Source organism: Calonectris borealis, chromosome 2 (genome assembly GCF_964195595.1).
Source record: "Calonectris borealis chromosome 2, bCalBor7.hap1.2, whole genome shotgun sequence".
NCBI lineage: Eukaryota > Metazoa > Chordata > Aves > Procellariiformes > Procellariidae > Calonectris > Calonectris borealis.
Genome location: NC_134313.1, coordinates 121,118,564 through 121,139,637, shown reverse-complemented (window position 1 = coordinate 121,139,637; position 21,074 = coordinate 121,118,564). Strand labels below are relative to the sequence as shown.

General features: G+C 44.6%; 1 protein-coding gene across 3 annotated transcripts in view; it reads right to left on the bottom strand.

Annotated features, from left to right (window-relative positions):
* Nucleotides 1–10,879: 10,879 nt before the first annotated feature.
* MYRIP (myosin VIIA and Rab interacting protein) overlaps nt 10,880–21,074 on the bottom strand; it is a 129,570-nt gene continuing 119,375 nt past the window's right edge. For 2 of the 3 annotated variants that reach the window (XM_075143178.1, XM_075143180.1), the window contains exons 11-15: nt 17,278–17,439; nt 15,493–15,597; nt 15,337–15,397; nt 14,408–14,526; nt 12,814–13,714 (exon numbers count right to left, since the gene is read on the bottom strand). In XM_075143178.1, coding sequence (XP_074999279.1) covers nt 13,682–13,714; nt 14,408–14,526; nt 15,337–15,397; nt 15,493–15,597; nt 17,278–17,439 — 480 coding nt within the window. In that variant the 3' untranslated portion in view covers nt 12,814–13,681. Of the gene's footprint in view, nt 13,715–14,407; nt 14,527–15,336; nt 15,398–15,492; nt 15,598–17,277; nt 17,440–21,074 lie in introns of all 3 variants that reach the window. The other variant, XM_075143179.1, reaches the window with a different exon arrangement.

The following is a 21,074-nucleotide window of genomic DNA, read 5'->3' as shown; positions in this document are numbered from 1 at the left end:
AATGTTAGTAGAGAACGGCTTCTGTGTAAAGCTACACATAATTAACAGTCTCGTCTAGTTGTTTGAATTGACATGGTTTTCTGAATAGAGTTGAATACAACTTTTCATCAGTCCAAACTCAATTAGTGCAACTGAGCCTCTTATCAGTCAATGATAAAATATTCCTAGTTAATGTCAGTTAAGAATTTCCAGCTCCAGACAGCACAAATGTCAGTGTTATCACTCCCTCTTGTTCAAGGATAGACAAAACCAGAACGGCAGAGTTTTATTTAATTTCACACAGAAAGTCATGCTCTACCCCGGTACAGAAGGCTGGGCAGATTCACAGCTCAGGCAGAGGTTCAACACCATGGCAGTTGCAAACTATTCATATGCTGGTATGTGAAACAATGAGAGTGGTGGGCAGAAAAAATATATTTATGTTTCTCCATCCAGCTGCATCAAATGCCTTTGCTTTGGTGGTTTTTACCTTCTGTTTGTGGAAGGTACCTATCAACAAAAGAAATACAGGAAAAAAAAATTTCGGATTAGTTTTTTGGGCAGACTAGGTGGTAGAATTTGGTATCAAAACTGTAGTTCAGTGTTGGTCTCTGGTGCTGTCTTCCCAAAAAATATTCCTCCATGGCAGGCTCCCTAGACCTCGTCCTCTTGGGTCGCTCCTACCTCCAGGAGATACCTTCCATTGCCACCATTCATCCTCCTCACCATTTCCTGCCCAGGATCCCAACCTCTCCTTAGCCTTGGGAAGTTGCTTTCCTTCCCACAGCCCTTCACTCCTGTATCTCTGCTGCCTCTCTAAGAATTTGCATCCCGCAGTGTCTCCCTGGTCAGCCATCCCATTGAGACACTGAGACGCTCTGGCTAACAGCGGGCTCAGCCCCACTCCTGGTTTCCATAACCTATGCAGGAATTTTACACGCAGGAGTCCTTGGTCGTGTATGGGGCAAGGAAGTGATGGAGGCCTGAGAGCTTCCCATGGGCCATCCACAAAGAAGAGAGCAAGTGCCCAGCCTCTCACTCAAACACAGAAAAAAGATGGAGGTTTTAACATGCAAACCTCTGCCCCTTCACTACAGACCAAGCTGTCCTCTAAATGATCTTCCTGGTTCACTCTTTCATGACCCCCTTTCCCCTGACAGCTCTTTCCCAGTTCCTCCCAAGTCTGAGTCGCTTTCACATTTCTCTCTTGCATGAGCTGACTTACTTTCCTCAGCCAAACGATAAGCCCTGCTATGAATGGGATAACAAAATAAAATAAAATCACAACTGCTTGAAAAGACTCTGAGAAGTCAGGATGATTTCTGTGAAGCTTCTGAGTACTATACATAGTACTCTGGTAGTTCAGTCGTGGTCTGGTGGAAAGAAATGGTAACTTATAGTCAGTGAGGAAGGAGTAAACCAGTACTTTGGTAAGAGAAATGCCCGATGAGGCTCATTTAAACAGACTGTCACATAGTTTATTAGTCTTCATTGCTTAGAACATTTTATAGTAACCTTTCATGAAGGCAGAATGACTGAAAGCAAAAATGAAAAAATAAGTACTTGAAATTGGCAAGTGGTGTGTCCAGAACAGACACACAGCCGTGATCCTTCTTGTAGCAGGGGGAGAGCTGTGGAGTCCTTGGCACACGATTTTGTGGATACTGAGAGTTTACATGGGTTCAAGAAGCAACTGTGAAAGAAAAGTAGTCCACTAAGGGCCACCTACCACAAAGACACATTTGGCTTGGGAAGCCTCTGGACCACAAGTTTCAAGGGACTGGGAGAATAGTCTAGTGGGGAATGTCAAAATATGCTGCCCAGCTTTTAGATTCTTCCCTAGATGTTCTCTGCTGGCCACTATCAAAACCAAGATACTGCAGTAGATGGACCTGGGGCCAGAATGAAAGCAGCTGATCATATTAGAGCATTTAAAATGCTGGCTCTCCTAATAATGATTTTTATTTGTATGGCATATTATTTTGCAGGCAGCATTTACCAATAAACAAACCATGGTAACATGGAGACATTGTACAGTTTTATTTTCTATGGTAACTTGCACGCAGGTGTCAATTGGTGAAGAAAGATCTGTGCTGTTGAAAGGCTCACATTGCCGTGCCAGCAAGACTAGAAAGAGTAAATGGGATGAAAACGGCTTTTACTTCTGTTTTGAGATGATAGGATCACTTAGCAAAACAACAAAACAAGACAGGGTCCTACATATCCTGGAGAGAAAAAACCCTCACTCCAGCAATTGCCCACTAGAGATCAAGAAAGGATACCCACATTTTCTGGTCAAAATCAATGTGAAGAGCAGTAAGGGAAAAGATCTACGATGCAAAACTGTGAAGGGTTTTACTTACTAAGAAGATACCCTCTCCACGCATGCACACAAAATTAGCACAGTGGAAGCACAGCCACCGCCTGGTTCTTGGATGCAGATTGATTTTTAGGTAGGGAGCGTCTGCAAGGTTCAAAGGGAACACGCTAAAAGGAGGTTGCTGAAGAAAGCGTGTATATACATTATTGATTGTGTTAGCTGTAGAAAGACCTTTTGTGCTATTATGGACTTGAAGTGCTCTTCATATTTTGCAATTGTAATCCTGAGTAGTCTGAGTAAACTCTTGAAAACTCGGATGAGGAAGATACTTCTTTTAGCTGTTACTAGGTGGAAATTGGAGAACGGAAGAGTATTTCTCAGGCTTCTTTACCATTTGTGTTCATACACATGCCCATAGAGCAAACTATTACACATAAATGAGAAATTTATTTTAATTCCCACAATTAGCGACCATACCCCCCAGTGGTGGTGGTGGGGTAATCTACTCAATGCCTGGATACTGAGTAAGGGCAGGGCCAGGCAAAATTTCAAGCATGCTTCCTTGTACAAGTACCCCACAAATTACCTCTAGGAAAAAAAGTCTCATTTCTTTTGGGAGGTGGCTGCAATGCAATAATGTCATTTATACTTCGAGGTTTTTCCATCCATCCATCAGATGGAAGCATCTTTATAGAAAAACTAAACAACAGATTTGCTATTGAACTTCCACTTCATCCTAATGGGATTGCAGCCTTTCCTATCCGGTCTCAGCTTATGGACCGGGTCATGCCTCAGAGCCCCCTCTTCTAAGCACAGCTTTCAAAATTGTTTCTTCAGGTAGTCATTCTCACCAGGAGCGGAGCACAACCCTGCGTCTGCCAGGATCTCTGCAAGAGAGCCTGTGGTCCCCAGGCAGCCCAGTAAGGCTTCACATCTCAGCATCTCCGCAGGACGGTGCCGAAGGAGTGAAACACCTGCCAGTTCAACTGCTGCTCCTCTACAAACCTTCACGGTAAACACCGTCTTAGTTATTAAAGCAGTGAGATCTGTAACAGCAAGACTGCAATGACACATTAATCAAGAGAGAGTGTTAAAAATAGCCACACAGAAGAGATGCCTATTGTAGAAATACAATATTGCTCGAGAGACTAGCCTCATGCCGATGAAATTTCCTCTGCCATAAAACCGGTAAGCACCTGCTTAAGCACTGAATCACAACTGATTCATCAGCTACTTGGGTGCTGTGTTGCACTATGGCCTAAAACTTACATGTGGGTGAGTTGAACCCAGCCGTGGGTTAGGGGCTTAATGGGACAAGAGCTGCAGTCAAGTAAGATCCCAAGCAAAAAGCAGAGGCAGGACAACAGCAAGAGGAGCAAGGGCTGGGAAGGGGCGTGTGGCCTGGCTGCTCCAGCTTGCTGGCCCTGAGAGCTTCCCACCGTCTGTCTCCTCTTTCTCCCCACACCTCATCGCCAGCCATGAGTGTTTTCCCCCCACAGGCACGCGCTTCAGACAGAGCATCTCAGCCGGGCAGCACAGAGAGCTTGTCTGTCTTGTGGAGAGAGCATGGCAGCCGGTGCTGCTTCGGTCTGCCCGTGTCGTCCCATCCGTAGGGACGTGGCAGCGGCCCCCTCCCCTCCGCCCTCCTCCTGGTGGGCCAGCGGGGCTTCAGCCAGGTGTCCTGCCAGGCCCCCCTGCAATCCCCCAGCGCCACCCTCAGCTCCTGCTCCCTGCCCTGATCATGGCTTTCTACTAGAGCCACAGTTCTCTTCCCCTCCCTTTGTACATTTAAATTTTGCTTGCTAGTAGTGCTGACGTCCTCCTGGCCCACCTCTTGACTCCCCCGCCCCGCTTCAAGCCCACTTCCCTCTGGTATAAAAGGCACAAGCCCCCAGCAGCTGCCCTGCTTCTGCTTGGAGCGGCTGCTACTTGAGGAGCAGCTTTGGTGCAAACAGGTGAGTGCCTCCCTCTAGCTGCTTCAGCGCTTGTTCTGGCTCTTTCTTGCTGGATTTCCTTTTTTCTTTCTGGGTTTTAGCTTTTCACATTAACGTACACAGCTGTGCTCTGTGCTCAGTAACTTTTGTCCAGTTCTTGCAGCGGAGATTGTGCTAAAGCAACACGGCAGAACCCGCGGGCAGTGTTGTGCCCCTGCAGGGAGAGCACGCGCAGGAGCCTGCAGCACAGCAGCGTGCCTTTTGTGCCGCTCAGCCCTGAAATGAGCCATAGTCCCAGGCCTGGGTTCACCCGGGATTTGCTCTCGTGTGGGGATTTCCAATGCTGCTTTCAAACATGAAAGCTATTTGCATTTGCATTGGAGGGGGTGTACACAGCTGCTGATCTTGAGTAAGATGCTATTTTAGGGTTTAAAAAGTTAATAGCACCTTGTCTTCTGAGGACATCCACATAGGTTTAGACCAGATGGATCTGCAACAGAGCTTGAGTTTGGCGTGCTGAGAGCCCCTGTGTGCCCAGAGGGAGAGCCGGGCTGGTCTCTCACTGCTTGTGTGAGGCAGACCCGCAGCAAGCTGTGATACCACTGCTTCACTGTAACTTTAGTAGTGGCTTTAACATGCTGTAACTTTCTCCTCTCGTGTCGATGGGAATTGCCAGACCACTGTCACAGATGTCGCTCAGCCAAAATTTAAAGCCTCTTTCTGCTTAGGGACCAAGCAGAAGTGGCAAGTTGACCAAGTTGACCAAGTTGGCAGCGGTGCTGACTTCTTGCTGAGCTCCAGGAGAAAAATTATTCCTGAAACTTTTAATTGTGTCAAGTTTTGTTGAAACTAGTAAGGCTTTAAAAGTTTTGGTGATCATTTAATGGTTGGAAACAGAGGGCACGTACAGACCAACTGTATGAGGTCTTGGTTGTTTTGATTTTCCCTTTGGAAGAAAGCTGCAGGGCTGTGGGCTAAAGCAGGTCTGGACCCGAGGAGATCACAGACCATCTCCCAGCCCCATTACTCGTGAAAGGACTGTGAGTGGGTAACCAGGATTTTGTGCTTATCCTGGAGTTAGAAATGCTCAGCATCATGCAGGGTCAACTTTGTGGCATTATCTGTGCCTCAGTTTCTCCCCATACAAACGGATGGGACAATTAGGAGCAGGAAAAATTAGGGAGGATTGGAGGTGCTGAGCCCCCTGATTATTTAGGGGTGGCATGTTACTTACTGAGGAGCAGTGGGAGCCATGTGCTTCACAGAAATCTTAGCCAGGTCAAGAGTATGAGCAAAAAGTTCAACAAATAATGGCACTCTGGAAGGTGGCCGGAATGGCTGATGTGGGCACAGGACCAGCTGGTGGAGACTGAGACACAGCACTGCTTAGGAAAAAGCTTGTGCTAAAAGCTTGTAGCTTTATTTTTGTCTTTCATCAACAATGATCTCAAGGCAAGCTCTTCCTTTCTGTCACTCAGTTCCCAGAAAAAGAAGACACAAAACCAGACGGCAAGTAATCTGGAAAGCCTGTCAGCAACCCTGTAAGCACACTGGAGACATTCCTCAAAACATCTTCTTTTTGTCTGACTGAACTTAAGGCTTTGCTAAACATGGAGCCACAAGAGATGTACACCAGCTGAAACTGGAGGCAGAATTCATCCCATGTGGTTTTACATGCTAAGATCATTTAGTCCTGATTGTTATGAGATATTCAAGTTAGAAAAAGTTAATTCACAGTTTTGTTGAAATTACAGGTTAAAATCACTTTCCTCTAAGCTGTCTGCTAAGTGACTGTCAGTGTGGGGGGAAAAAAAAAAAGAAAAGATAAACCTTCACTGAATGGTAGGGGTTAAGGAGCTTTTGACTTTGCATTTTAATGAAAGACACAACCAGATTCTCCACGTGCTTTTGTTGTGTTGCCTGTGCGGTGTGCTTGGGAGCACCTTGCATCAAAAGATTTCGTTCCTGCTCTGCCCCTACTGAAGCACGGTGCTTAGGCAGCAACAGGGGAAAAATCCCACCCTTACACGGGGAGAAGCCTCTGTTTAGGCATAGCTGAAAGGATTTCCTATAGCTCTGTAGCTGTATAGCTACTGTAAGTGATGCCTAAGCAAACAGGGCTCCTGTAGGCAGAGGCTCCAGGCTGTCAAATACATAGGCAGACCTTGCACGTTAGAAGGTACCCAGCTGGGAGGGCTGCTGCGAGGAAGCTTGTCCAAAATGCCAGAGACAGGGTAACAGTGGTAACCGGAGCCTGGGATCCTTCACCTCCTGGATGCGATTTTTCTGACTCAGCACCTTCTGTTCTGCACAGCCCTCCTCTCGGGGGGATTTCCCATCTGCTTGCATCTGGATGCATTTACAGGATCGGGACATCCAACAGTGGAAACCATAACTGGAAATAGTACTTTTGCATGCTGGCTGTGAAAGGGTGAGCGGGCATGGGAGGAGCGTTCCCTTTCACTAAGCCTTTCTAATGCATTTAGCTTTAAAGAGATTGTGTAAAATGCAAATGTTAGACATATTTTACAAATGAGGAAAGGATGATGGAGGTAGTGGCTAAAACACACTTTGGTGGCTAATGCCCATGGTCATAGAGAGGGCCACACAGAAAGTCAGCGGCAAGCTCAGGGCCAGGACTCGTGTGCCCTGTGAAGCCGTGCCAGGGGCTTTCATTGTGGGTGAGAAAACACGCAAGTTGCGAGACTTGCCTCAGTAGATGGCTCACTGCAGAGCCTTTGCCTTCAAACAGAAATACCCCGGACACCACCAGTGTCAGCGTTTCACAGAACTCGGTCATGAAATGGCTCTGATGGATAGGAACACGCTGTTACTGTTGACACCTTCCTTCACCTTGACAGCTTTAACTCATATGTGTTCCCCATCTTCACTTTTCTCCTCACAGCCTTCCCACCACTGCTCCATCATGTGGCATCCAGTCTCGTGGACACCACGTGCCCAGTGGTCACCCAAGCACTTAAAGCTGGTCACTGTCTATGTGCTGGTGCTCTTGGTATCGCTCAGCTTTGCTTCAGGACAGAGCAGGCCATTTAAACATCAGATAGACAACAGAAGTAAGTATGAGTCTCACCTGATGTAATGCGATGGACTCCCATATGGTGACCCCGTGGTCGCTGGTGCATTGAGGGATCAGGATCGGGCTGTCAGGCAAAGTTCAGCAGCAAATCCATGCGGGTAGTTCTATGGTAAAATGAGCGTGTGGGGTCCTGTACTTCCATTTACACTTGTAAAAGCATATACAGATCTTAATCTCCTTCCCACAGCCCTTAATTAGCCAAGGGAAATAGTGTAATTTTTGATAAATACCAGAGGAGACACTAATGTACAAAAGACTGACAAAGAAAATGTAAGGCAGTATACATTGAATATTTAAGCATCAAATATTGGGCTACGTTCTGTAGACCTGGGGTAGTTCACAACTACTTCTATAGAGTAGCAAGAAAGCAAGGGCCAGAAGCTTAAGTTCGCTTTACAGATATTTTCATTTCTGTCTGGAACCACGACTTCTCTGAAAGGCAAAAGACAAGTAGTTGAAGTGACGCCATTCAGACACTGTGAGGAACCGAGGCTGGCCAGGTGAGGGACAATACCGTATGTCCCAAGTAAAAGCTATCACACAGCCCAAAAGATTTTTGAGAAAATCTTTATCAGGAAATCTCATCCTCCCCCAAGGAGCAAAGGCTGCTGATTTTATGTGGAGTGGGAGAGAGGTGGGTGTGGGGAGTAAGGCGCATGGGTTCTCAGTGGCTCACCTTTCCCCTTTCAAAGAGAACTAGGGATGTGCGAAGCCTCAGTTTTTAGGCACTCGGGTGAAAAAATGAAATTACTTGGGTTTTGGTGGGCAGGAGGGGTGTTAAATACTGAGCGGAAAGACTTACAAGATGTATTTATGGAGAAATTCACAGCCAAAGTGGATTTTTTCTCTGTTCAAGCATCAAAATGCACAGGGGAAAATCCTGCTGCCTTGCCCGAGACTTTCATATAACTTGGATGATATATAATGCACTTAAATTGAAATTTATTCCTGTTCCTGACATTCATCCGGCTTTGGAATGATTTGGTATTTCCTTGGGGTGGCATCATCTCCAGTGCTTTGTAGATTTTCCCTGTGGCTTTATCTTAGTCTTTTAATACAACTACACCCCTCTCCACACTTGCTTTAAAACTAGACTAGACTATAAAAATAAGTCAAGTATAAGTGTACTTCAGATGCATTAAAAGAAAAAAAGTCATCCATGAAAACAACTTCCTAAGTGAACAAGAATTAGCCTTTTATGTTTACCTCTCACGTAGCAACCCCCTCTGCAATCCAGTGGATTTGTTAGCCTGTAGAGATACCGTACCTGGTGCATGCAGCAGAAATGGAGGCTGGACAGTAGGACCTTCAGGACTTTAGCTCAGAGAGGACAGTTTAAAAGTGGTGGTAGAGGGAGCTACTATGGTCTTTCTGGGCGTAGGCTGCACTGTAACCTCTTCCAGGGTTCAGGTCAGTTTTAAAGCATGCTGTGCCCTCCTGAATTGATGGGTACTTCGGCTTATGTTCGAATTGCAGGTTGCAGCCCAGATGGATGAAAATTAATTTTGCATGTGAACCCTCTTCCTTTGGGCTCTACAGATGGCAGGTGACCCCATCCAACACCCTCAAGATGTTCAGGAAATGCCACCTTTAAGTACAGTGGTAAGACGTTTCACTGACTGCTTTGAATTCCAGGTCCCGAGATTGATCCTTTTTGGTACGTGGGCCGTGGCGTTCGCCCCATCGGTCGGTTCGGGAAGAGGCAGCTGAGAAGCAGCCGTGGCAGCCTGAGGCCTGTGAGCAGGCACCTGGATTTCATCTTGAACGCTTTGTGGGAGCAAAAAGTGTCAGGCACGGAAGACAATGACTGGTGATCCCCGTTCCCCGAGGCGGCGACCCAACCTCTGCTCTTTGAATTGCACCCTCCCCTGCACCTCAGACCTCCAGTTCTGCTTTTGCCTAGCAATCCCACGCTGCTCTTCTTTCTGCTCCTTGTGCAAGTTCCTTCAAAAAGAAACATATTCAGGGTGCAGGTAAAAGACAATGCATGGACACTAGCACTGAGTGCAACCATAGCTTTTAAAAATGTTTCTTTGTCTTACATCCCCACCAATCCCTTGATGCTGTTTGCTGTAATGTTAGGTTTATCCAAAAACCACACAGCTTTTGTGCTGGGATTTAAACTCTGCAGCGCTAGGCGTATCACGAAGCCTTCCTGTCACATTTCAAAGTCAATGGCTGTTGATATGTAAAAATAAAAAGCAATGGTTGGAAGAAAGAAAAAAGGCTCTCACTAGTTTTTAATGTACTCGCGTTAGTGGCATGAAATGCTGCTGCTCTGGGTGTAGTTTTTATACAGGTTGTTAACATCCACTCGTAGGAATGTAGCCCTGAACTACCCACTGCCTCTTTATGATTCTTCCTGCACTGCTGGAGAGATATATTAATGAACAAAAAGGAGCTCCTATCAAAGATAAGTATTTTCTCCCTGCTGAAGAAAAAAACAAAGAAATTGGCTAATTAAACTCTTCAGAGTTTTGTGCCTACTGCATGTAATCATGCACCGTTATCCAAAAGAGGCAAGGGCCTAAACTAGCTGATGCCCTTTAAAACAACGTAGTTGTTTGGACGTACGTTGTCTGATCAAGCTAAAGTCACTCTTTGAGGATCACAAGCAGCGTACCATCTACTACATTAGTCCACATCAATAAGCCTGGGGTTGTGGCTCAGTACTCATGTTTGCCGTGGTAATTAACTTCGTTATATTCATTTTATAAGAAGTGTTATTTACAATATGTTTAATCGTGATTAATAACTATTACCAGCAATAATATTCAAATGCAGTTTAATCTATGGCTTATATCCAAAAAAGATAGTTTACAATTTAGCTAATGACTGACGGTTAAATCCAGGCTATGAATCGTTCTGCAAAAGACAAATTAGAATGTACTTGCACTTCTAGTTGTGCTTTGTTAGAATGACTAGTAAAATTTCATAGTGGTTGAATTTATCATTGCAGATAATTTAACCCTTTCTTCTCTTTCTGAATGGTCTGTCAGCAAGGAGTGGATTTTTATTATAATAAGGTAGTTACTCCTATTTATAATACAACACATAGCACCCGAAGTGTTACTTAAAACATGCTAGTTTAAATGAATGCCCTCATGGTGGAGAAAATATGCTGATAAAGAAATATTTTGATCAGCATTCATCGCATGTGACTTTGGGAATACTAGACTAAGATTATCAGCAGGGTTCTTGCTCAGTTTGTCATTTTGCAGCGATCCCAGTGAGAGTTACAGAAATTCTGCCTGAGAAATTCTGTCCGAGACGGTATCTTGCCCAACAGACTCGACAGGAGAAGACGAACCATCAAATGTTCCTAACGGGATCCCTCCCGCGCCAGCCCCAGCGGAAAAAATCTGAACCGAGTGCCTTACCCTGTGTTCCTCCCCTCAGCTAACCGAGGCAATTCTGCGGAGCTGCAGGTCCCCCGGGTTTAACGGGGGACGGGTCATTTGTGGACAGGCAGTACCCGAGCCCTGTGTGCGGCAGCGTGTTCTGCACGCTTCCTGGGCGAAGTGCACATAAATCCAAACAACAGAGAAGAACTTTTGGTTTTTCTTTATGAATCAAGTCCTTGAAAAGGCATTCTTTTCATAAACTGCTTTTACTCTTTTATAATTTCTCTTGACAATAATTCTCAGTGAGTATGCAGATAACAACAACAAGGCAAGCTTAATATTCACTCAGACTTAATCAAATAGATCATATTGTCTTCATTTTAGCCATTAAAATATTTTCATTTATAAAAATTAATCTAAATATAAATATTAACACTAAAGATTGAAATCACTTGATGACAAAATAATTCTTTGTGTGCTATAACATATGCTTTCATGATTTTTTTAAAACACTAAATTATATCTTTGCACGTATTTGGCACAATAAACATTTGTAAAAATTCAAATGCCTTATAGCAGGTGGAATTTTTTTTATCTTTTTTTTTTTTTTTGCAATGCCTACACAGTACACATTTTTCTGTCAAAGAAGACTGAATATTTTAACATTGTAACACGATAATAGTTGCTTTTCATGCCTCTTAAGGAAAACAACCTATTCCAAACTTTGTTGGCTTGTTTAAGTCACACTAACAGAACAAAAGCCAAAGAGTTATTCTATTAAAATTAGTCATTTCTGTATTGATATTAGATACACAATATTAGTTATTATTTATTAGACGAATATGTAGACCAACCACCATTAATGACATTTCATAACACGCATACCTGCATAAACCAGAACCTGGGAATGTATTGTATACATACACGAGAACAGTCAAGGAAGGGGGAGGAGACTGGATAACAAAAAAATTACGAGGCATCCTACTCTGTTTAATCTCCTTTACTGGATTGCATATATAAATAAAATCTATTTGTTTTATATATATATTTATATATTAAACAGAGTGGGCCGAATTCTGCCCTCACATCTGTGCAAACCAATTCCAGGGAACTAGTATTGTGTGAGAGTAAAAGAAGGCATAATTTTACACAGAATAAACACATCGGGTCAGACCTTGGGCAGATGGAAATTCCTTGACGGGATGGAGCGACGCTTATGTATTCTAGGTGGGAAGATGGTTGTGTTTATTCTGAGGGTTCCTCACATGCAGCTGGACATCTGTTTACTGACAAGGTCTATGTCGAATGTGGGTGGCAGACTTGCAACTGGCACTGTTTTTCCAACCGTCCCATCCAGCCATTCCTTACCTTCCCCACCCGCCCCCTAAATCCAGCCTAGCCAGGAAATTTGCCCAGTTTTGCTCATATTTGCCCAACCACAGACATTTCATGGCCTGGCGTCCCAGGGGACTGCTTTCCTGCCGCATGGCAGGTCACCTGCAGCGCTCTGCTAGCGGGTGGTCGCTGGGAGCGCAGGGAAAGGAGCAGCTCTCCCCCTCCCCTGGCACCCACTGCTCTCGGGAGAGCTCTCCGCTCCTTAATCCTGCGGGGCAACTTGCCAGCCCATGCCCTCCTTCACCACCGGTTTCACATCAACCCAGTCTGCCTTTGGGTACCTGCTCTGCACTTTGTGTGGAAGATAAGGGATTCACTGGCTTATCACCTCCTCTAACTACCTCCTTTGTATTCTTCAGAGCAAAAAGTACCACAAATTGGCAAGGTCCTCCCTAAAAAGGGTGAGAGGCACACCACACCCTGTAAGCAGCACCTTCCCTCCTGGGCATCTGCTCAAGGGCCTTCCAGTTTGGCTCACCTGTCAAAGGTCTCAAGAAAGGAAAGAAGGAATTTTACTATTCACAATCCACTTCAGAGCGGTCCAACGGTAGTGGGGTGCACATGGCACCAGTGACAGGCTCCAGCTACTCCATGTTGGCTACAGACTAGTAAAGGAAGAGATGTCTGGGCTACATTTTCCCCCTCCTCAGAAAAGCCAGGGAACTGCAGAAGGGAATCTCTTACAGGTTGCAGCCACCCTACAACCACCAGCCAGTCAGCAGAGATCTCATCCACAATGCTTTTACTTTCTTAAAGATTTGGTCAGAATTTATTCTGAACTACAGCGTGGTTGGACACCACCAAGCGGACAATGCTACCAAGAAGAACGAGACATACAAAGGCGTGGGTTTCACAGCAGTGTTCAGCTATTTCCAGACACCAGGATCGTAACTCAACAGACATCTGGTCCACATGTGCTGCCACCAGTTCACGGTTCAACGCGACATCCGTGTTCCCCCTGCTGCCAAAAGCAAAATACCTGGCTCTGGAGCTAGAACATTGACTCTGCCAAACGTACCCTCAGTGAACACAGAAGTCGCATCTCCTCCTACAAACCCTGTCAAAACGTCCACTGACTCACTGGGAGCAGAGCTAGGTATGCCGATTCTCCACTCCCACCACGCAGCTGAAAAGCAGCATACACCGCACAGAGTGGTTCTTATTGCTCGACAAGATGGATGCCTACGTGAATAGTAAGAGGCCAGCAAATATGGATCACAGGTCTGCTTTGTTCTTTCTTTTTGTACGAAATATTGGCCTATAATTATGATTGACTGAGTCTACAAAAACATACTGCAGTTTAAAGACGACATACTTTAGTACAATCAATGGGGAGAAAAAGTGCATCTTAAAATGTGGAGCCTTGCTTTTGAAACTCAGCATCCTTTCTAGAGTCTTGTGAGAACTTTAAGGCAGAGTTTCCTTTAGCAGACCACAATGCTGAAGACTTGGACAGCTTTCTCAGTGAGGTATCCAAACGAAGCCCTATAACTGAGGCATTGTGGGTTCTTGAGGGTCCATTTTCAGCTGGACATACACAATGGCTGTTAAGTAAAGGCACTCTAGTGTACAGCCGTAGGCAGTGTGTTATTGGCAGTAGGAAAGTGTAAGTTTAGTACATCACAGCAGATCCTATAGCAGGTTCCTAGAACAGAGAGGGACAGGAAAGAAAAAACCATAAGCAAAACACAAAACAAGCTTGCTGAAGCTTCTAGGGAGCCAGGTCCTTCCCCTTCTCACCTCCCTGCCTATTTTCCACATATCTAGTGGCAGACTGCTTTGGGAGAGTCAGCTTTTTTCCTTATCCTTCTACAGCTACTGTGGAAGAAATGACTGACAGCTGTATGGTGAAGCCTATTTGTTCAAACCCTGCAGAGCCAGTGCACGACCTATCTACCCCTTAAATTCCACTTAGGTAACCTTTGAACATTTCTCAAAAATGAGTGAGATTCAAGGTGACTCTCACCTGCTGCGTTACTGTGTGCAGCTGGTTCTGTGAGGATCTGGTTCAGAAGTCTGAATTGCAGGGGACCGCTAATTTATTTATTTTTTTTTTAAATAAGGGTAGCACATTCCTGAAGACCTGACAGCCAGAACACATTCACACAGGCTGACATTCAGGACTGCACAGCTGCTATACGATGGTATATAGACAGACAGCTTCCAAGGACACTGATCGTATTTGTTCAGAGCTGCCTCAGGGGTCTCTATTCTTTTTCCTCAAACTACTAAGAGAAGTTTTGTGAAGATGCTGAAATAGAACTGCCTACACAGATATCACTATTTCTCTATTTATTGCTTTTAACAGCAGTTTTAAAAACATTTGTTATGAGTTTACCAGTAAGTCCTTGGCAGTGCTTTTCCTCTCCTTAGTTCTTTGAGTTAGAGATCCTTGAAGCATGAAGTTTCTGTTAAACGTTCTGACAGTGGTAACTGGAGAACCATCTATTTTTTCACCTGGGAAAAACACAAAAGGAGATTTTTCACATAACAGATTGAAGCAGATGTAACAATACTCCTGAAGAGTCACAGCTTCTAGAGAGATGAAACTTCCCCTAAGATGTATGAGGAAAGCTGGATTTAATTTAAATGAAAACCAGCAGGCTGTGATACTCCAAATTTATTAAAGTTTGAGGCCGTGTCAATCAGTGGAATTACACAAGAGTAAAACAAGAGTAATGCAAGGTGAAGCAGGCCTTAGAATTGTCAGAGATAATGCACTGTGGGGTTAAAAAAAAGGAGAAAACGTGAAAGAAAAAAGCACTTTATTTTATAAAGCCAATTCACAGCCATACCCTAACATACCAGGAACATCGCTGAGCTACATCATATGGACTGAAATCAGCAGACGTTAGGCTTTAAGAAAGCAACGGTGGGTTGTGGAGGGTGGCAACTGGCTTTTGGTAATCAAACACTGCGACTGCTTGGGCCTCACAGCCTAACCCCAGACATGCCAGAGTAGCCGTGTCCCTACTGCAGGACAAGCGTTCAGCGTTTCTCATTTGCTTTTCCCAGCCTTCTGCTTCTGCTCCTATTAATTTGCCACTGTCACAACTTCCACGGAAAGAGAAAGTGGTGATGCTTTTTAATGTGACAAATGGGTATTTTATGTAATGCAAGTACAATGGGAAATGAGGAGGACATATTTAGGCTTTCTCTGTTCATTTTATAACTTAATCTTTCCCCAACTTTGCTGAACTGTACGTTATATTGAACCTTCTAAAGAGAGACTGTCTCTCTATAATGTATGTAACCACTTAAGTGCACCTTTTATTGGTGGAGCTGGAAGTTTTCTCCTCTGCTGTCTTGATGTGTCTATTGTATGCATCTGTAAACAACACATATGCGTTACTCAACTCCATTACAGAAAAAGAGGCAAGATTTCCCCAATGTATTTTTGAATACTACATAATGTTCTGGCACCTGGTTTGTTTGCTTTTGATCCCGTTTCCTTGTCAGGCGAACACATGGAGCCACGTTCAAGCCTGCAACAGTGAGAGCTGATATTCTGCTCTCAATATCTGAAATCTTCAAAGAAAATAAAAGAGAAAGACAGACAGATGGGGAGGGGGAAAAAGAAGTTTTAAAATTACTGTGGATGCCACTACTAAAATATATCCCTCCCCCAGTCAAATTCTCTTTAATAAAAAAAATATAAACAGATGGCTAACTTATTCAGCAATTCTGACACTCTCCTGTATTCTTTAGTCCTGATGTTAAAAGGGGCTTAATTTGTTAGTAAAGACGGAGTAAAAGAACAATCCAACCTACCGTGTGACTCCAAGGAAGAATTTTTCTCCTTTTGAGAAAAAAGAAAGGAGGAGAGAAAACCCCCGTCTGCCATCTCCCAGTTACCTTTAGCTGCATAATCCCAAGTTCATTCAAGCTGTGTTTTTCAAAGGCTACATTCAAAGAATGACTTTGTGGGACACATTTCCTAATTTGAAATTAATTTCATGCACACGCAAAGTACATCCTCCGTTACAAAATCTAAACATTTGATCTTAAATATTTATAATTTAAGTGTATATGTATGTTAAACACAAACATGCATAAATGCAGGTACACCCCATATAAAACACTCAATGGAAAACAAATTGCTAGGAAAAACAAAAGTCCAAGAGAGCAAACATCTGGAGGGGAAGTAGGCTGATGTTGAGACTAGCAGAAACAAATGTTGCCAAAAGGGAAAGAAGTGTCAGAGAAGTCAGACATATAACCTGACTCCTGATTCATGATGACACCTGAAGCTGTTCGCTCTGCAGAAGACCTTCAGTTGGCCTCTTTGTCATCCTCCTTGCATAGCTTAGGCCTCTCTCCTCCTCACCTCACCTCCATTAACATATTTACCGAAGCCAACCAAACGTCACTGCCAGTTCGCCATCTAGTGCAGCAATGCACTCCTGACATCAGAGAGATGTCAGACTTTCAGATCTTTGCTCAGTCCTAAATTGAGCATGCTACTGCTGAGTAAAATAACCGGGTACTTCCCATTACAGCCTGGCACAGGCAGGTCAGTGTCTCTCGCTTGGTACAGACTGGTCAGTGAAGTCACTGGCAGTGAGTTGCTGGCAGTCTTATCCCCTTGAGGTCTGGCAGCGTGACCTCGTTCAGCTTTTAGCACCAGATCACGATGTTCTCTTCTGAGCCCCAGACTTTCTGGAGCCCACTAGAGAGACACTAGGTCACAGCCCACAAGAGCAATTGCCTTTTCGCTGGGACGTGTGTGGCTAAATCCCACGGCAGGCTTGCAAGAGCTAAGCTCTGTGCTTGGCTCAGTGGCTGGCTGCCCTTGGCCTTTTTCAGTAGAACGGTACTGACACTGGCTTCTTTTAGGAAGTGCTTTACAGTCTGCTGATTAGATAAACTGCCCAAGATTGTATTTGCCACGCGTGTGACACAGTGTACCCTGTGAGCTGCTGGGCAAGCAAGGAGCAGGTTCAGTATTAGTACTGCAGTAACAGGCTGTTGCACTCCCATGTCCGAAAATAAGCCGGGGGAAGAAACAAACAAATACAGTACATCTGGCTGGGCTGAGTTACACATGTCAGTTAAGCTTTGCTCAGCTCCTGTGATGCAGTCGGCATCCTTGGATCATCAGTCCACTGCGGTACAAAAGAATATTGAAAGTAAGTGTGTGTGGACAAAAGGTAAGCGCTAGGCAAGGCAGTGCGAAACCTGCAGGTAGGGAGGAGCCGCTGTCCTCACCTGAAGCTCCGCGTGATGAACCTGGGCGGCTGCTGTGGCCACCTGATCCTCCAGATCGGCCAGCTCAGATTCTGCGGTAACACTGTTGATCTTGCGTGCGGCGTCCTCCAGGTTGGTGAGCTGCCCCTCCAGCCCGTACACCGTGCTGGCTGTCAAGTACACCTGCAGAGCCAAGGCAGGGAGAGGCGTCAGTGATTTCTGTTTTGTGGGCACGGAGGTCTGAGCAGACTGCATCTTCCACAATGCCTTTGAACTTCCCTCCTTGCTAACGCACTACAGGGAGACTTACCTGGCAGAGGAAAGTCATGGGGGAATAATCTGAAAACACACATCCACAAAGAGAAGGGAGGCGTGAGGTGGCTCCAAATTTCATAGGTGCTACAATGGTATTCCAAAACAGATTTGTTCCAGATTCACCAGCAAAATAACCCCAAACTGAAACGTTTGCTTTTTTATTTTTGATATTCAATTGCATAATAAAAACCCCAAAGTCTACAAGGGGAAGCCAACAGATCACACCTCATATAAAACTGTGTTTATTGAAACACGCCTAATGCCTTCTGGCAATCAAAACTCTGTAACAATAACTGTCTAACTGCATATGGTTATTAACTTCTTATAGAGTAACTGCACTTGTACAACACAGTTTTCCATCCCATCCTGCTCTCACCCAAACATACAGCAGCCAAAGCCTTCCCGCCTCCTGGCCCTTTGGAGTGAATCAGTAGGGTGGAGGGTCAGTAGACTTACTGGGCCACATAAGACAGAATAACAGACTTTATCATTTAGAGATCTTCCCTAAAACCAAACAACTTTTAATATTTTGACGCACCTGTGATACCTCTGATAACCGCAGGTAAAGGTTTCATTTCCCATTCAGCTCCTCGGAGCAATAATTCATGATACATTGTGTTTCATATGTTTCTTTTATTTCACAAATCTAAGGTACCCGGCCAGATGGAGTTCTCTGGTTTATAGAAAAGGGTAATTTTCAAACATTAGCTTTTGACATCTGTGCCTAAAATTGTGCAGACCCATGCAAAAACACTGCACCTTCTGCCTGTTTACTAGATAGCCAAGAGGCTGTTTCCATGAGGCTGGTAACAGCACAGTGGAAATGAAATATATATTCTGATTTTCCCCATTGGCAGCCTCACTCACTCTAACAGCAGTAAAGACTGTGATGCTACAAAACTAGCATGAAGTCAGCATGTGGCTGACTTCATGGTGCAAGGGGCAAGCACACAGGATCTGAACGAGATCCTGGAGCAGATACCTTCACTTCATACCTGTTTTCCACTCAGGTCATTATATCTTCCCACAATTCCTAGATCATGCAGTCCTTTGACATAACAGGTATTCAAATAATTTCTGGCCATGCTGCGACTTTATGGATCAAAAGTGGTGGAGAATGACTAGATTAAGATTTAAGTAAGTGTTTACTTTTAATTATTTTTATTTTATTATTGTTTCTTAATTGCTTGCAACAGGATTTTTTTTCCTCTGTATCAGTTGTTTCAATGCATAAATGTATATACATTCTTTTCATGTATGTGACTTTGCTAAGAAACAAATTCACTACATCTTGTATGAAGTGCATCTTGTAAGACCACAGTCTAACTGCAAGCATGAAATCTTTGAAAAATGTACCTAGAACAAATAAGTGATCTCATTTAACATCTTTGCTGAAGTATTTGGAAAGACAGGTGGGCCATAAAGTTAACATGCTGATTTAAATAGAAATGCTCCTGCTTTTGTGGGTTTTAATTATTCTTTCCATTCATCTAAATGACACATCTTTGTGGTGCGACATACCACAGCCACTTCAGATTAAAAGGTGATTTTTTAAAATTTCCCTATCATGTCTAAAAACTCAGAGAAAGAAGAAAAAGGAACATTATGAACAGAAACATCTTTAGAAAATTAAAGAAAAGATGCATTTAAATGCTGTGCCAAAATCCTCTGCACAGTAAGTTGTACTTTTCAACAGGGGAAAAAAAAAAATCTAAAGAAAATAGGACTGATGGAAAAATGTGGGAAGGGAAGGTCATCACTGTTTTTGTAACTCAATCAGCCCCTACATTTGTTAGATTTTAATTTTATTGAACATTTTCCAGCTAGATCTAAATAAAAGATTTTTCTAAAGAATATTGCCTTTAGCTGAACAATTGTTGTGCTTCCAAACAGCAATGGGGTACTTGCAGGTCTCCATTCTATTATGCCCTTATGCATACATTCACATTCAGATTATGGAGACTGACTTACCTTGTGGTGGTACAGGTGGCCCTACATTCTCCCCACTGATGCATGCACAGTCCCCGAAATGCTACAGAGAGCAAAAATGAACAGAGTGTCTCTATATACCCAGACCTCTTCCAAAACTTGCTGCAAAGAGGATGTGCTGCATGCAGATATGCCCCCAGCTGCACTGGGAAAAGTTATGGATTCCTGGATTTCTAAAGGCTCTTTAACTCTGCTATGGAGCGTGGTGGTGAAATCTTGAAACCATGAAGTTTTGCCACCTACTTCAAATCCTGTGTGGGGCAGAGAAAGATGTAGTGCGGGGACACAGCAAGGCTGAGCTGGATACCTTATGAATTATGCAGGGAATTCAGAGTAGCTAAACCAGGGAAGGAGGGCAATGCCACAGCAACAAATGCTCTGCCTCGGTGCCCAGTCTCTGCTCAGTAAGAAATGCTCGGCCTGAATGAATGACTAGGGGCCACGGCACCACAGATGCTACAGCTCCACAAGGACAGGAGAGATTGGCAGGGTGTAATTGGGGAAAAAAACTCACCTTGGACAGTTTACAACACAGTTCTCCACAGAAAAAATGTGGGAGAAACTTTCCCCAAATTGCTCTCTGTCCTGAGGAATTTCTTAGTTTTTCTAAAGACGTGGTCCAGCCTGGACTTGGATTTTTGTTCTGTATTCACTCTCCTGACAAATGCATTCTCTCGTGTGTGGAGCTAGGATGCTTCAGTATTTCACAGGGGAGAAAATCTCCATCTACCTACTTATATTATTCTGAAAAAAATTAATCAAACTCATCTAGAAGTTGTTGTGGGGGTGCATCTGTCGTGTAAGAATGAAATGGATATCACAGTAGGTGGCATGAGGAAGGCACTTTGCTTGCCACAAGCTCAAGTTATATGCTTCTCTGGGCACTACAGCAGCAACTACTATGGGAAGCCTTTACCATTCTGCAGGGGGCCGTATCTGAGCTGCCACAAGTCCAGCGTCTCCTGGACACATCCTCCTGTCTTGCCCTGCCAGCCCACTGGGGAGGACTCCCAAGCCTATTTTGCTTGTTTGTTTTGAGTTCGCCTCCCAGAGAGGAGCTGGGAGCACAGCCACCGTGTGGAGAGCTCCATGGCAGGGCAGGCTCAGCTGGCTGTGGTGCCCCATGACGGAGGAGGAGATGCCAGCAACCAGGACAGTGTGTGGGAGCGAGGAGGAGCAGGAGCACCTCAGCTGGCACAGCGGGATGCCTGGGAAGGCTGAGCAGAGGTGGGAAGGAGAGGTTTGGAGGTCAGGTTATGATCGGGAGCTGGTTGGGGAGGAGTGCTCTGGGGTGGGTTGGAGGACATCCTGTTGGTGTGCGCAGGGGGAAAGCTCTGAGATGGAAAAGGTTTTGGAGCAGATGATGTTAGCAGGGGTAGGATCTAGCTTGGGAACCTCCAAACCGAAGCAGGGCTGGGAGATTTGAGCTCAGAAAAGGTGTGGTGAGAGGGACCAGGGAGTTGTGGGACTGGTGGGAGGGCTCTGGAGTAGGACAGGCCCGGTGCCAGGACTGG